Consider the following 14194-nt stretch of genomic DNA (forward strand, 5'->3'; position numbering starts at 1 on the left):
ACAAAGTCCAAATCGATGGTTCAAGAATCGCCATGGCCGACGGAAGTCCGGAGAGCGTCAACCAAACTCCGCACAAATTCTTCAACTTTTGCATCAGGAAAGAAGGAAGAAATCGTTCTCTCCCTAATCGCTTCGTGGTTGTCTTCCATCAGATACCTCTAATCTTGATTGATCTTTACTTCTTCTGAAATCGTTCCCATGGCGTTCTTTATTTGTCGCAGGGTTTTGATTTCTTTTCTTGTTTTGCTTCGAAATCTTTCACCCTTGTTGAACCGAAAAGCTCGTTTCTTTTTTGCTTTTCTTTCCATGTTTCGAGGCACAGGCGATTCCCATGCTTCGGTTTAGCTTACCGAGATTAAAGATCTCTTTGATCGGGCATTCTTGAGCCCTTGTATCCTAATTTTTCAAGCTTTGGGTATTCTCCTGGCGTCTGGTTGGCCGAGATTTTGTTATGCGCTCGTTCGCTTGAACATTCTTTAGGCGTTGGTTCAATGGAAATTGAGATCAATCACTTGTCATGGCTTCTGTTGACCTTTAGTTAGTGTTCCTATTTGTTGATGCTGGATGCTTCCTCGTAAATCTTGAAGTACTGCTTCGTGGCCTGTAGTCAGCCTTGAAATCCAAGTCAGAGATCGGCTATTTAGAACGAACCCTAGATATGGAGGCAAAGTGTCCTGAGTGATATAACATCCGATTGTTCTTTGTTCAGTTTGCAACTATACGAAATAATGTATTCTCTCTTTTTAAAGAAACTGATTATATTAAAACCAAAAGATTTTTTGGTTGACAGTTTTGTATCGGTTTCATGATTCCTTCCCAGATGGAACCTAGTCATCGACTTATTACTATGTATGAGATCATGCGGCAATGACTCTTAATGATTGTTGTAGTGATGAAATATATTATGAAGTTGTATGTTAAAAAACATTGTTTCCTGAGTCACCGCAACATTTGATGAATACCGAGTTTCTTTCATGGATTACATTTATTGTATTTAAAAGCATTGTTTTGATTTAGTTATATAGTTTTTTATGATCCAGGATCTCATAAAAAAATGCTCCCATCCTGCCCTTTTTGTCATATAAGCGTTCCTTCAGCAGAGTTGGAGAGGTAACGATCCAAAACCCCAGTTAATTCTCATCTAATATTTTCTTGTAGATGCACTCAGTGGGTATGTTCATTTGCTACATAACATGCTTTTATAGGCATGCAAACAATCATTTTGTGGAGGATGAACTTGAAAGCGACATGGAATTGGCTATACAAATTGCACTAGCACCCCCAAGTCCTGAATTAATGGTAGTAGTGGCTCTATTATTTCATGTGGCATTTCTAGGCATAAATATCTTTTGCGCAACATTATTCATATGTTTGACAATAATCTCTCTGTTTCCTTACTAGATAAATGAGTATTTCTGTGTTTAAAGATATATATACATCGGTTACGTTCTTGTTCATTTTCAGCTAACCTGATCGACGCACAAATTACAACCATTCTTTCTGACTTCTCTCTCCAATTCCTATGATGTGGTGCTCGTTTCCATTTGTATTTAAGTGCCAAGCAAACCCATCATACCATTACCATCAACTGAAACGTAAAATTTATGACTTGGATAAGAATTTTGACATGCCAAGGACGAAACTACTATAATTCTATGTGTATATGGGTTTACAGTTCTTTATAAATTGTTGCATGTTACTAAATGATTGGCAACATCTTAATTCACATACTGTGTTAACAGTCCTCAATCAGGTTTAGGAACTTTACCTAATTGAGTTGATGCATGAAACACATGATTTTCAGGTTGACCTGTTGGCCTTATCATGCAAGACTCACGTACATGTGTCAAATTGTGCTATTAATGGTTAGTAATTAATGCATCCAGCGCTGATGTAGCCTACACCAACTAGTTGGGCATATGGCTTGTCGAGAATAGTTAACAGTGGCATCCTTGATCCTCATCTAATTAGACCTGTTTAGTGTATGGATATTGCTGATGGAATCATCAACTGTATAACGGATGGACTGAATTTGGTAAAGAATTTTGACATGTTGTTAAATGGGTCACTTAAAGTATTAACCTAACTTCTGTCTAGCCCCAATGAACTGTTGACAGTTGATGGTTGACAGCAATAATATAGTTTTTTTTTAAATAAGATGGATCTTGTTATATAAATCAAAGATAACATGGTATTCAGATGACATTCAGTTTGTTCATTGACAATTATGTTGATATAATTGCATATGTGATAATTTATAAAAATTTTCTTCTTAAGCTCCTGTTTGACATTGAGTTTTTTAATTTGTTCCTGCTATTGTTGCGTCTCTAATTCATAATATCATATTGGTTCTTTCCGAGAACAGCTGCCTTGGAAAGGTCTCTTGCCGATAATAATGGCTGGCAGAAGCTGATCAAAAGAGGAACCCACACACTGAAAAAGCCCCAATATCAGGTTATCTCAATTCTCATAATCTTTCTACTTGACTTTTAGCCTATTTACATACAATCTCCTGACATACATTATGAAAGTTATGTTATGTTGATCCTGGGATTGCCCATGGAGTGGAGATGGAGCAGCTCAAGATTATCGACAGCATATTAGTTGAACTATAAGAAATCAGGTACAAAAGCTATTAATTTGCAAGTTCATTTTCTATAATTATTGAGACTAGTTTTCTTTTGTCATATAGGCGTGTTTTCATTTGTTTTACTTTATGGAAAAATGCAAGTTGGACCTTAATGAATTGATCCCTTGGGTCGAGCATCATTGCATAAACTCATCAAAGTTTGGTTCACCCATTTCTGTCCGAGTTGGGTAGAGTTGAGACAGATCTCATCAAATTCCTGCGTCTGAACTTAAAAAAGGCATGACACATCCATGGTTTTCATGTTCGGTTTATGTAATTAATGTAATTCTACATAGGCTGGCAGCATAGTTCATCATAACTCATCAAAGCCAAATATCACGTACTACTAGTGGAACCATGAGAGGGATAATTCTGTTGAATCTCATCAGACCATATTCTTTAATATTGTTTTTTTTTTTAAATCAACCAAGAAGATGGTGTGTTTACATGATACTGGATATGCATGGTCGGTCTTCCAAAAGCAAAATAAATAGCCTTGAAACTTGCCATTTGTTTTTTTTTTTGTTTTTAATACCTGAGCCACAAAAGGAAGGCCTATATAGATAGTTGTAATATCGCTTCTCATTCTGGTTCAGGAAAGCAAATTTGTCATTTAGCCATACCAAATCACCTTCGGAAATGATCTTCTTTTCCTTTTTGTTTTTTAATCCTATGGTAAAACATATCGGACACTACTAGAATTAGTTGCAACTGTCATGAGTTCCTGATTATATATAAAAAAAAGCATTTATTGGTGACTGGAATTTGATGTTGATTGAAATAGCAGGTATATATATTTCTGGTGATCCTCGAAGGAACTCACTTCTACTCTTTGTATATTGGTTTACAAAATAAATATGAACAGGGGGGGGGACATGCATCACATGAAGTAACAACTCCTTGAGCTTTACTGTAACGACTACTTTGTACCTAAATTCCATTTTTGTTTTTTAGTTTCCTTGGGAACCGTGACGTCAGGGCAACTATAGCATTAAACATCGTGCAAAGTTAATCATAACTTGTTGTTTTGATGGCTCAATAGCGAGCGGGTCAACTACATCCCGAGCCTATAAAATTCCCAATCAAATGAATTCTTCCGTTCGATTTGTTATAGCGGTGGACCCCGCTGTTCGTCCGCTCCCATTGCCTTATTATTACCTATTTCTTTAATTTACCACCACGAACGCCGCCCCTCTTGTTTTTGTGCCTTTGCGGCCGATAATAAGGGTTCGGCATCGGCGAACGGTTCTTTGCTCGCCCTTTCTTTGGTTGTAGCTTTTCTTTCCGCTCTCTCTCTCTCTCTCTCTCTCTCTCTCTCTCTCTCTTAGGTTTGAGCGCCTGTTCTCTCCCGGTGACGGCAAGATGCATCAACAATCCTTCACCGTCGACGGCTTCTTCTTGATCGGTATTAATTTAATCTACCCCCAGTCTCCTCCATGCCCCCCCTTTGCCCTTCTCTCTGTCCCTCTCCCACCGGCGATTCGGCTATTTCGTTCGTCCGTTCCTACTTCTTGAATGTTTCTTTTATTTTATTGATCGATTCTTCCGGCAGCGGCGAGATGCTTCATGGATTCGCCAGGCTCGGTGACTTCTTCTTGAACGGTATCGATTTAATTCGACCCCTAATCCCTGGGATGATATCTTTCTCCCTCCTTTCCCCTTTTCTTGCTTGCTCTCCCTCTCGATTCAGTTATGTCGTGATCTGTTCCATCTTCTTGGGTTTTATTGACCGACCGATCAATCGATTGATGCCATCTTCTTGTCGTTGGGAAGCAGTGAAGGAAGGGGTGGATGAGATGATCAAGTTGTTGGCCAACGAGCCCTCCGTGGGGCTTTTCTTTGTCGAACAGCACGCCCGAACCTCCATGCCCTACCTCCTCGGCCTCAAGGTATGTGTGTCTTCGTCTCCGCCACTAATTCCTCCAACCATAATCTGAAATTTTCTGGCATTAGCAAATTGGATTTCCTAGAAAACAATGTTGTTGAAGGACGGGGAATTGAGCCGGGTTATTCCTTTCTTGATGAGGTTTTCTTGATTCCTACACCTAAATGTTCAAAAAGGAGTTGTCATGATGTGGCTAGACAGAACGATTACCATAACATTATCGCAAGCTTTAGCTTGCATGGCGAGGATGTTTGGCAGTTGAATCTTTTCGTTTTCATTGTTCATCTATTGCATTATATTTTTTCTCCAAGGTTTGGTGTGTGGTGCAGCTACCTATCTTGCACTGAATTCATCATTCTTTGATCTTTGTGTTACTTCCTAGAACACTTTCTACGAGCAACAAAGTCATAACATCCTAGCCCAAAATGATTTCAGGTTTGTCCCTCGTGGGATTGCTTAGAAGTTACTCTTTGGAGATCTATGTTGTGGAAGACAATAATTTGTTAGTGTTTTTTTTTTAGAGAAAGGAAATTTATGGAGGAAGACCTTCCATCATTGGAATGGAACAGTATATTTAATGATGGTTTTTTGGCATAGTAAGTGTCGTTCTCGTCTTCTTCTTTCTTTCTCTTCCTTATATGCTGTATTGTTTTTTATATGTCATTTATTTCTTTCACCTTTAGTTGAAAAGTTTTGGGGACTGAAAAATGTACACAGTTGTACTACTTAAAGCTCTTCTAGAGGAGAAAAAGATAGAACCTATTCTGCAGAACAGGATAGATAACCAAGTGGCAAAATCTGTCTTTGTTAACTTCATGGCTTGTCAGTCATGTGATGTTACTTTTGAAAAAGCAGCAAGGTGGCAGAACCACTTGTTTGCTCATATTCAAATTTTTTATCCCGAATCGGCCAAATGTTGCATCTTGTATTCAATTTGTTTGTAATGAGTAGTTGATTACTTGTAGGGAGGAGTCCATCTATAAGCAGGCAAACCATATTATAAGATTGTTTTTACTGTAATGACTCTGGACAAGGAATCATTACATGCTTTATTTAAGGTCTAACCTTCCTGCTTTAAAGTAGGACAAGTCTTCCTACAGGCTTATTCATTTTTGTTGTTATCTGTAACAAATTAAATAACCATTTATTTGTCATCTTATAGAATTTATTCTGTTTTTCACGTTCTCAGAGATGAATATTTATCTACATTAACTTTGTTATATTTTGGATATTGAGAAATCTCAACCACTAACCTTTTGGGTATTGAATATAACTTTCTTATTTTAGGACAGGGTTGGGGAAAAGATTCATGAAGTAACCCTGCATACGGAGGACATAGAGGATTCTATCTGTTCAGTGAGGTCAATGACAGAATACGGCACTCCTATTGTTGAGGAGATGGTTAAGGACCTTAATAAATCTCTACTTGTCATGTCAGCATCTCAACCTAAGAGAAAGGTGGGGCTCTTTAACTACCTTTTTAGACAATCGAAATTTTGGTCATCCTTGTCAACTTCTTCATTTCTTATTGTTACAATATGGACTTGTATTTGCTGTTTTATGTGAATGGGTAAATAAATAGGAAGTTTTTATTATATTACATGCTATTGATTTAGAGTGATCTAACATTCATGAAGGATTTTTATTCAGCCAACTTAGGATATTAGGCCCTCGCCTTTTTCATTCCCCATCACAACCATCACCTACTCACCCACCACCAAACTAAACAAATTTCTTGGATGAGGATTGCATCAGCAACTACGAGAAACACGAACCATTTGATGCTGATGATTGCCATGCCTAGGTCACTATTTCTTTCTGAAGTAGTACTTGCTAGTCTATTAAAATTCATCTCTTGTTGCTTTACCTAGAAACAGAAGATATTTCTATTCAGGAAATATTAGGTTTCATGATTAATTTCCTTTCTAAAGTTGTGTTAGGTTTCATGACTAGTTCCCTTTCTAAAGTTGCTTAACAAGGATTGATCATCATTGTTTAATAACTGTCTTAGATTCAGTTGTGGAGTCTAAGTTGACATGACATAGTCTTATTTTGTTGTCCACGGCACTCTTTTTGGCACCGAGCTATCTTGTTTTCAGTATAACCTAATTTCTTAACCAACAACCAATGAGCTCATTGTCCATGACAATAATTTGCAGTTGAATTTATTAGTGAAGTTTTCAGGTGAATTTATTAGGGCATGTCATACTACAAATACATGCAGATAATCTAATTCATGACTGGTTCAATCTGTAACAGTTAGACAGTATCCTGCCTGATACAGGGATACCATGAGACTTAACCCCCAACTTACTACATTAATCCGGTGTATTTGTGGGCCTTGTGCCTTGAAGCGTTTAAGCAGATGTTTATATTGGGTTAATGATGGGCAACTTTTTTTATTTATAGATATTATGAATGCCCTGGAACTTAGTGTGTATTGCTGCTATCAATCACATCCCTCGTAGATAGATTTGTATTACGATGTATTTACAATATAAATTTTTTAAAAAAAACATAACTTGGAAGATGTTACAATACAATTTTTGAGTTTACTTAACGCATCTCCTATTCCTCTGTAATAGTTACTCAAGTACACAGGACTCTTTCAGTTGTAGCATTGGAAGTGATCGTCAGCATGGAGGAAGTAGTCGCATATTGCTCTCAACTCCGCAAAGCAGAAAGCAGCTGGACTCGGATGGTCCCAACCTGTTGCAACAGCAAAATGCCCGAAGAATTAATGATGCAGCTTCATGTGTTACTCCACAAGCATATTTAAGAAGATCACACTAACATGATATTTGATGTCAATCATGCTTCCCCCCCCCCCCAAAAAAAAAAGTTGACCTGATTACTTTTGAATTGAGATAAGGATATTGATCTTGAAACGTACATGTTGAAGCGTCAGCACCAGCTGCTGTTGACACAACCAACCAATAGGAAATGCATGGCAAGTTAAAGATGTCAAGATAATAAGATTTTTTTACAATGTCATCAACAGATATGAATACCTTCTGAATCACAATAAAAAAAGATGCAAGATTGCCCTTAACAGATTGAATTATTTGTAAAACACAAATATTCATATTTTATAAGATTCTACCATATTATTCAGTGAAGGCTCAGCTACTCTATGACTGACGACAAGAATTTATGGTTGCAGTTAATAATCTAAGCCTATTGTTTGACTCATAAGCCTCTTTGGACTGCATCGATTACTGCAGTGGCAATTTCATTACTGTCAAGCTTTCTTCCTGGTACCATTGTACCAATGTTCTGTTCATTTATCTGGAAATCAGTAGCCATTTCTTGTCCACCAACAAAATATGAATCCCCATTCAAAATAACTATATCAAATATTGAAGATTACAAACAATATTTGAACATCTCTTGTGTAAAGCATCATTGGACTTGTTCTATATATTTCCATGTATTCGTATGTACGAATTTGTAATATACAAGACCTGAATGATTATATTCTGGGAGAGTTGCACTTGTACCAAGTTCTGCACCTCCTGGCTCTCTGATTTGTTTTCCTTCTATGATTGACGGGCTTCCTGTATATACAAAGCAATGATTTGTTTTCCTTCTATGATTTGTTTTCCTTCTATGATACTCGTTGGACACTTCCTACTAAAGCTATATAAATTGATGTTTTCTAAACCCCAAATAAAGCTGCATATAAAATCAATAGTAACAACTATAGAGCAACCTAGTTATATTCTAATTGTTTCTTTTCGAAGAGCACTATAGAAAGCCTGTCATCATTCTTCTGAGAAATGCTTTGAGACTCTCAAAACCTTAGAGAACCATGCAGACTTATGGGAGGTGATTGTTTCTTTTCTTTTGTATCAAGTCAAAAACTCTTCTAGTGAAGGTATAATAGTCACTTGGCTTTCAAGTTCCTAACAATTTTAAGATGGTATAAGATGCACTCCGGCTTTCATCAATGAGGTGGGTATGATGAGCAATATCAACATCCCTAAATGTGTTTCTTTATCAACAAATTTACACTAAAAGAAAACATATGATGAAAAAACATCAAATCCTAGGTTCATAACAATTATGACTAAAGAACAGTAACCAACTAATACAAGAAAAGAATATCACTTTAAAGAGACAAAATTATGAAAGCTATCCACAAAGTCAGATCAATTGGCCAAAAGAGAATTACGAAAATAGAACTCACGAGAAAAATAAATAAATCTTGGGAACATCGGAAGTATTTGAAGGTAATTAGCCATACCATATCCATATTCAGAACTAATCAGTAGACCTAAACCAAACCCAAAAATTCATCACCAATATGTAGCCAGAATAGAAGCTTGTCCATTTAAGTACATGACCAAATTAAATGGCATATCTCAATTTCCATCTAACGCATGACACAGAAAGTAAATCTATGTAGTATTAGGAAACCAAGCAAGTCATCACAAGATCTTGATCATTTTTGAGGCTAGTAATTCACTTGTCTTACCAGTGCAACAAGTCAATTTCTTAGCATAGTGGATCTAAGTTATCAGGATAACAGAACTTATCCATATGAATTAAAATCATAAAAAGATGCAATAGAAACATACCTGGTTCACTTTCTTTCGTTTTGCTTTTATCCACTTTAAAAATAGACGAAATCCAATTGAATTTCTTTCCTTTTCACATGAGATTCCTTTCCTTTCTCAAATATCCGGAATATGTTAAAACCACCCTCTGTTCAAAATATGAAGAGAGCAACCATTATATCTATTCTCTGTCGATTCAAGGTCAAAGTTAATTAGTTAAACGCACACATAGTACTTAAAATCATGATTTTTCTTGCTGCATCGTGCCCCTTGCCAGTGGAAAACTGGCTTAATATGAGCCACAACATGGGGATTGTACCTGAAACATATATGTAAGAACATCCTAGAATATCTATATATGATAGGAGAGGTAAACTATCGTTGCCACAAAGAAGAATGGCCACCATGGGCTTCCTATTCTAGAAACATCTGTTTTTTATATGCTTTACTACATAAATACAGAGGCCAAATTAACATACCTGTTGGAATGAAAAAGCTGAAACATGATAAACATCTGAATACATCTGGTTCTGGTGCATCAGCAAGATTTGTCATTTCACCTGAAACAGATGCAGTATCCAACCTCTCAGCATCATATTGTTCTTCATGCACTTTCTTTGATGGCACATCATGCTGAATTTCTCTAACTGACCATTTCCTTTTTTGTAAAATCACTCTTTTTGTGATGCATGAGTTACAATTAGGACAGCACAAATCATGTGTATCCTGTTCCTCTAATATCCTCTCAAGATCAAACTCTATCACCTTCAATAGACTCTTTTTTGGTACCATACTCTGTTCATGTACTGCTCTTTTGTCTTCACTTTCAGTAATTTCACTGCCATGTTTTGTCAATTGAGGTTTAAATTCTGATCTTCCATTTGCAGCTTCTTGACAAGTAGCAATCTGATCGTCCTTTTTGGGCTTCATTTCACCAATTTCATCTGTCGATAGGAGATTATTGCATCACTGTGAATCTAAGAAAAGCAACTTCCTATTAGTCCTGTCGCATGCACAAGAAAGTAACCTAATTATCACATCAAGGGCTGAGAACAAATTATCACACAATTAATGTAAAGACCATGAAGACAAAGTCAAACCAAACCTCATTATGAAAGAATTGCATTCGTCCTCTTGTAGGAACTCATCAGATGAGGAAACAAACAAGTAAAGCTCACGAGGGATCCAAGTGGACCAACTCGCCCTTCCCCCAGACGCTAAGCACAGAACCATTCCGAAGAGATTCGCGATCTAAGAACTGAATTCCTAACAACGAAATGAAAGGCCGACCAAACTCTGACGCGTCAACCTGAATCCGACGCCACAGCATCAAGAACAAAGGGTTCAAGAAGAGAGAAGCAAAAAAGGCATCTGGTTGACGCGAGGAAGCGAAACCCATATACAATTCGTTCGTCCATGGAGATCTAAAAGACCAAGGAACTCAATAAACCCTGCCGCCAATATCAAGATCAGAGGGTTCAAGAAGAGATAATAACCTAGGCATCTTGCTGACATGATGAAGCAAAAACGATACACAAACCATTCTTCCATGTCGATCTAAGAGAGCAAGAAACAGACCTACCGCCAAGATTCAGTGTTCTTTACCCATCACAACAAGAAATCCGATCCAAGAAATGAAGTAAGATGATAGACGGAAAGCTTCGGCAACAGAGCAGAAAACCACGCGATCGCTTGTATCTTCTAATTCCCGTTCCCGTAAACGATCCCAGATTCTTTCTGGGAAAACAAACGGATCCTTTCTGTTCTCAGACGTCGTAAAGGGCACCAGCAAAGACACGAATGGCGCCGGGGGGTAGGAAATGCTCCTCGTACAAATCAACAAAAGCACACGAGCATCATCGTCATTTCACAATGTTTCTTGTTTCTTGGTTTAAGGTGGCGACAGAAACGAATGGGACGGCCCCCAAGAAGAAACCACACAAACCTTGGTCCGCGTCGTAATAGACGCTCCTCTGCTCCGCTTCCTCGCCGCTGCCTTCTTCCTCCGTCTCCGGCGATGCTCCACCGGGAGTTTCCACTGCGCTGTCGCTCCTCCTCGGGCGCCGCCTTGCTTCCACCAGCCCACCGCTCTCCTCCAACACCTCCCCCTCACCATCTCCATGTCTCTTCTCCAACCTCCTCTGACTCCAACAAAGAAACCAAACCCACACCTCTCTCTCTCTCTCTCACATTTTGAAAGCTCGCCTGCTGCCTTTTAATTCCCGCCATTCCATCCGTCGGTCAAAGAATCACCGACCTGTTTTTTGTGACTTCAGGTAAGTATAATAAAAGCGCTACTAAGTTCTAAATTATGATATCTGACTTGATTCAAATTGTAGTTTCTTTTTGTTATTTATTACAGCAATGAAATGATCAACAACAAATTCATATATATATATATATATATATATATATATATCAAATCTTAGATCCTCGGCACATGCGCAAACGTTATTGTCATATATCTAAGAAAATCTTGACAATCATGTCAATCCATCTTGCTTTCAAAATTAATAATTCAAATTGCAATATTATCCCAGGTGATTCTCTCTTATTATTTTGCTCCGGTCCGAATATCCATCCTCATATGATAATTGGCAATGGAAGATAAATACTTGAAAACATATTATTTACAACCTCATATTAAGACTTTTAAATATTTTTAAATTATTTCTTTATAAATATATATATATATATATATATATATATATATATACCATTAATTTATAACTTATTTTCAATAAAATCTTTTTATTCTTTATCTATAACATTTTTTTCTTCATATATATATATATATATATATATATATATATATATATATTTTCTCCTCCTCTTCTTTGCCAGAAGTGATATAAAATTACAAAAAAAAAGATGATTAAATCAAACAAACCAAATAACGAAAGGAAGGAAATAAAAATAATAATTTTTATATTTATTACAATGATAAATATTTTTAAGATCGTACATTCTAAAATAGTCAAGTAAATACTATCTTCTAGGCCAATTTTATTAACCTAGAAGAGGTTATGTTTCAAACCTTTACAAAATAAGTGCATGAGCGATGAAGAGAGTCAACAGTAATATGATAGGATCCACAGGCAAAAATTATGAGGAAAAAAGAAGTAAAAATAGAACTACAATGATTGTGAATAGTATAATAATATTTTATTAATTTTTTATAAAGATTATAAAGAGTAAGAGGATTAGAATAATAAGATGGGGAATCTAAATAGTATTTATAGCTCCTTGACAATGTTGGGAACAGTACGAAGAATTCAGCGTCCGTGATCGGTTGACCCTCACACAAACGTTAGCAAACCCAAACTTTGGCCCATTATACTCGTATCCGATTCGTTTGCACTATTCATTCGTCCCAACCAAATATGTAATTATAGCGATAGAAAAGACCAATTATGTAGTTACTGTCAATTGCATCATCACTCAAGACTATGAAATCATAGTAAAGCTAAAACAAAGAAAAAAAATCTCACTTGGACAGCTGCAGCGAGTGCACAGCGATTTTGAACGACCAGATCGGCATCGTCCCAAGTCCTTCGATGCACCCCTGGCGCACCAAAAAGAGTAATTTTTTAGGACAACATCCCCGAAATCCAACTGGATAAGAATAAAGCATATATTATCATCTGGAACAGGTGTACTGAATGATCATACCTTCACGTCTATCAGTAGCAGGGTTCCATCATCAATAAGATGTCCATGATGGTTCTCTTAAGTCTTGACACATAAGAGTGGGAGGTGACTGAAGAGTTGTCCCATGATCAAACAATCCAAGCTTCTCAAGTAACTTGTCGATCATCATCCCAGCCAGATAGGAAGGACCACATGCTGATACACCAAGAACTAGGTAGTAGACCATGGTTTTTACGTAGCCTTTTTGTGGCTTAACATGGGCCTTACATAAGGCCAGCAAAGCTGTGCATAGAAGAGATGATGCAGCAACAGCCATGAGCTTGAATTCCTTCTCGTCGCTCCTCCTAAATGAGAAACCATAAACAACAGGAGGGACTAAGCCAAATAAAATGTATGATATTGTAGCAACAGGAAAGTGCCGGCGGAAATTTGCTCTCCACCCAAGCAGTTCCCAGTAACGTCCACCTTGTTCATCTTTCTGTTCAGTAGCTTCATCTTGTGCAGTTCTAAGCTCAAAAAGCTGTGACGAAAAAATGCCCATAGTAAGAATTGAGAATGCTTGCTTGAACTATATTAGCTGCTATCCAAAAGCCACACAGAGAGGTTCATCATTGAAGTTTCATGCAATAAACTTTTAACCTAAAATTTGTGCTTATGTGCAAAAGAGACTTAAAAGACACACTGGCTAGACAAAATAAATCATTTAAAATTAGTGGTGTGAGTACTGATGGAGGAAGACGTAAAAGACTTTATTCATGATACTTTTTGCCAAGGTCTGTCGTACCGAAGCGTACCATCCGTACCGGACGGTATGTACCGGTCCGACAGGTTATTGGTACGCGGACCGCCCGGTACCACTACAGTGCAATAGTACTATACTGTAGCACTGTTACAATGCAAAAAATAAAAAAATATTTGGTACACCAGGGCGTACTGCTCGGTACGCCCTGATGTACCACCTGGTACACTGGTACTGTACCGTACCGAGCCCGGGTCGAAACGCCAATATGGTACGGTACAGGGAACCTTGCTTTTTGCTTCTCTTGCTTTGACCGGTGATATTGGCCTCACTAATACTTGGGACATTATAGCCTCTTACTAGTTGTTATATTTGCTGTCCTACATGAATTTATATTGTTTATCGATCCAAAGAGCCCATGCTAGGAGATTACAAGGGAAATTGCAAGTATAGAAGATACACTCATAATTTATCAATAGGATGGGAGCAATCTATCTGCTTTACTTGCAAAACACTCGGATAAAACATGTCAGAAATCCCTCTAGCACCCATCCCTTTGGAAAATTACGAGTCTATCAAGAATAAAATCTGAGTTTTATACTATTTCAGGGAAATGTATGTTAATATTGGAAACATAATGAAAACTTGACTTTGACTAAAGCACAATGTTGTTCAAGTAATAATGCCATACAAAGAAGCAAAATGTGTGCCATTGAAGCCATTGGCTTATA

The 14194-nt window shown here is 37.3% G+C and overlaps 2 protein-coding genes across 29 annotated transcripts in view; one reads left to right on the forward strand and one right to left on the reverse strand.

The window, feature by feature from the left end:
* On the forward strand, nucleotides 1-7408 carry LOC135616001 (uncharacterized). Of its 23 annotated transcripts, none has more exons than XM_065115185.1 (9): nucleotides 2-1110; nucleotides 1206-1299; nucleotides 2366-2454; nucleotides 2532-2623; nucleotides 3417-4231; nucleotides 4406-4518; nucleotides 4897-4949; nucleotides 5036-5110; nucleotides 5802-5941. In XM_065115185.1, coding segments are annotated over exons 5-9 (408 nt in total). In that variant the 5' UTR covers nucleotides 2-1110; nucleotides 1206-1299; nucleotides 2366-2454; nucleotides 2532-2623; nucleotides 3417-4065; the 3' UTR covers nucleotides 5803-5941. The 23 variants fall into 23 exon arrangements, 5 of the variants coding, with proteins under 5 accessions (XP_064971257.1, XP_064971260.1, XP_064971256.1 ...); XM_065115188.1 differs by having other exon boundaries at nucleotides 3-1110; nucleotides 3417-4034; XM_065115186.1 differs by lacking the exons at nucleotides 4897-4949; nucleotides 5036-5110 and adding an exon at nucleotides 7100-7408 and having other exon boundaries at nucleotides 11-1110; nucleotides 3417-4034; nucleotides 4182-4231; nucleotides 5802-5972.
* Nucleotides 7313-14194, reverse strand: part of LOC103989917 (uncharacterized) — a 25754-nt gene continuing 18872 nt past the window's right edge. For 2 of the 6 annotated variants that reach the window (XR_010488214.1, XR_010488217.1), the window contains exons 8-13: nucleotides 12746-13244; nucleotides 12565-12638; nucleotides 10179-11330; nucleotides 9553-10050; nucleotides 9095-9221; nucleotides 7313-7431 (exon numbers count right to left, since the gene is read on the reverse strand). Coding sequence is in view for 2 of the 6 variants with exons in the window: in XM_065115181.1 (XP_064971253.1) it covers nucleotides 12777-13244 (468 nt within the window). In the remaining 4 variants the exon portion in view is untranslated. Of the gene's footprint in view, nucleotides 7432-9094; nucleotides 9222-9552; nucleotides 10077-10178; nucleotides 11331-12396; nucleotides 12639-12745; nucleotides 13245-14194 lie in introns of those variants that run through there. The other 4 variants (XR_010488216.1, XR_010488215.1, XM_065115181.1 and 1 more) reach the window with 4 other exon arrangements.

This window comes from Musa acuminata, chromosome BXJ2-6, assembly GCF_036884655.1.
Source record: "Musa acuminata AAA Group cultivar baxijiao chromosome BXJ2-6, Cavendish_Baxijiao_AAA, whole genome shotgun sequence".
Lineage (NCBI taxonomy): Eukaryota > Viridiplantae > Streptophyta > Magnoliopsida > Zingiberales > Musaceae > Musa > Musa acuminata.

Excerpts from the sequence above, each read along its gene's own strand:
- LOC135616001 (XM_065115184.1), top strand. The coding sequence starts at position 4,066 with ATGCCCCCCCTTTGCCCTTCTCTCTGTCCCTCTCCCACCGGCGATTCG. Across the intron at positions 4,232-4,405 it reads CGGTGACTTCTTCTTGAACG|TGAAGGAAGGGGTGGATGAG; the intron begins GTATCGATTTAA and ends GTTGGGAAGCAG. Across the intron at positions 5,973-7,099 it reads CATCTCAACCTAAGAGAAAG|TTACTCAAGTACACAGGACT; the intron begins GTGGGGCTCTTT and ends CCTCTGTAATAG.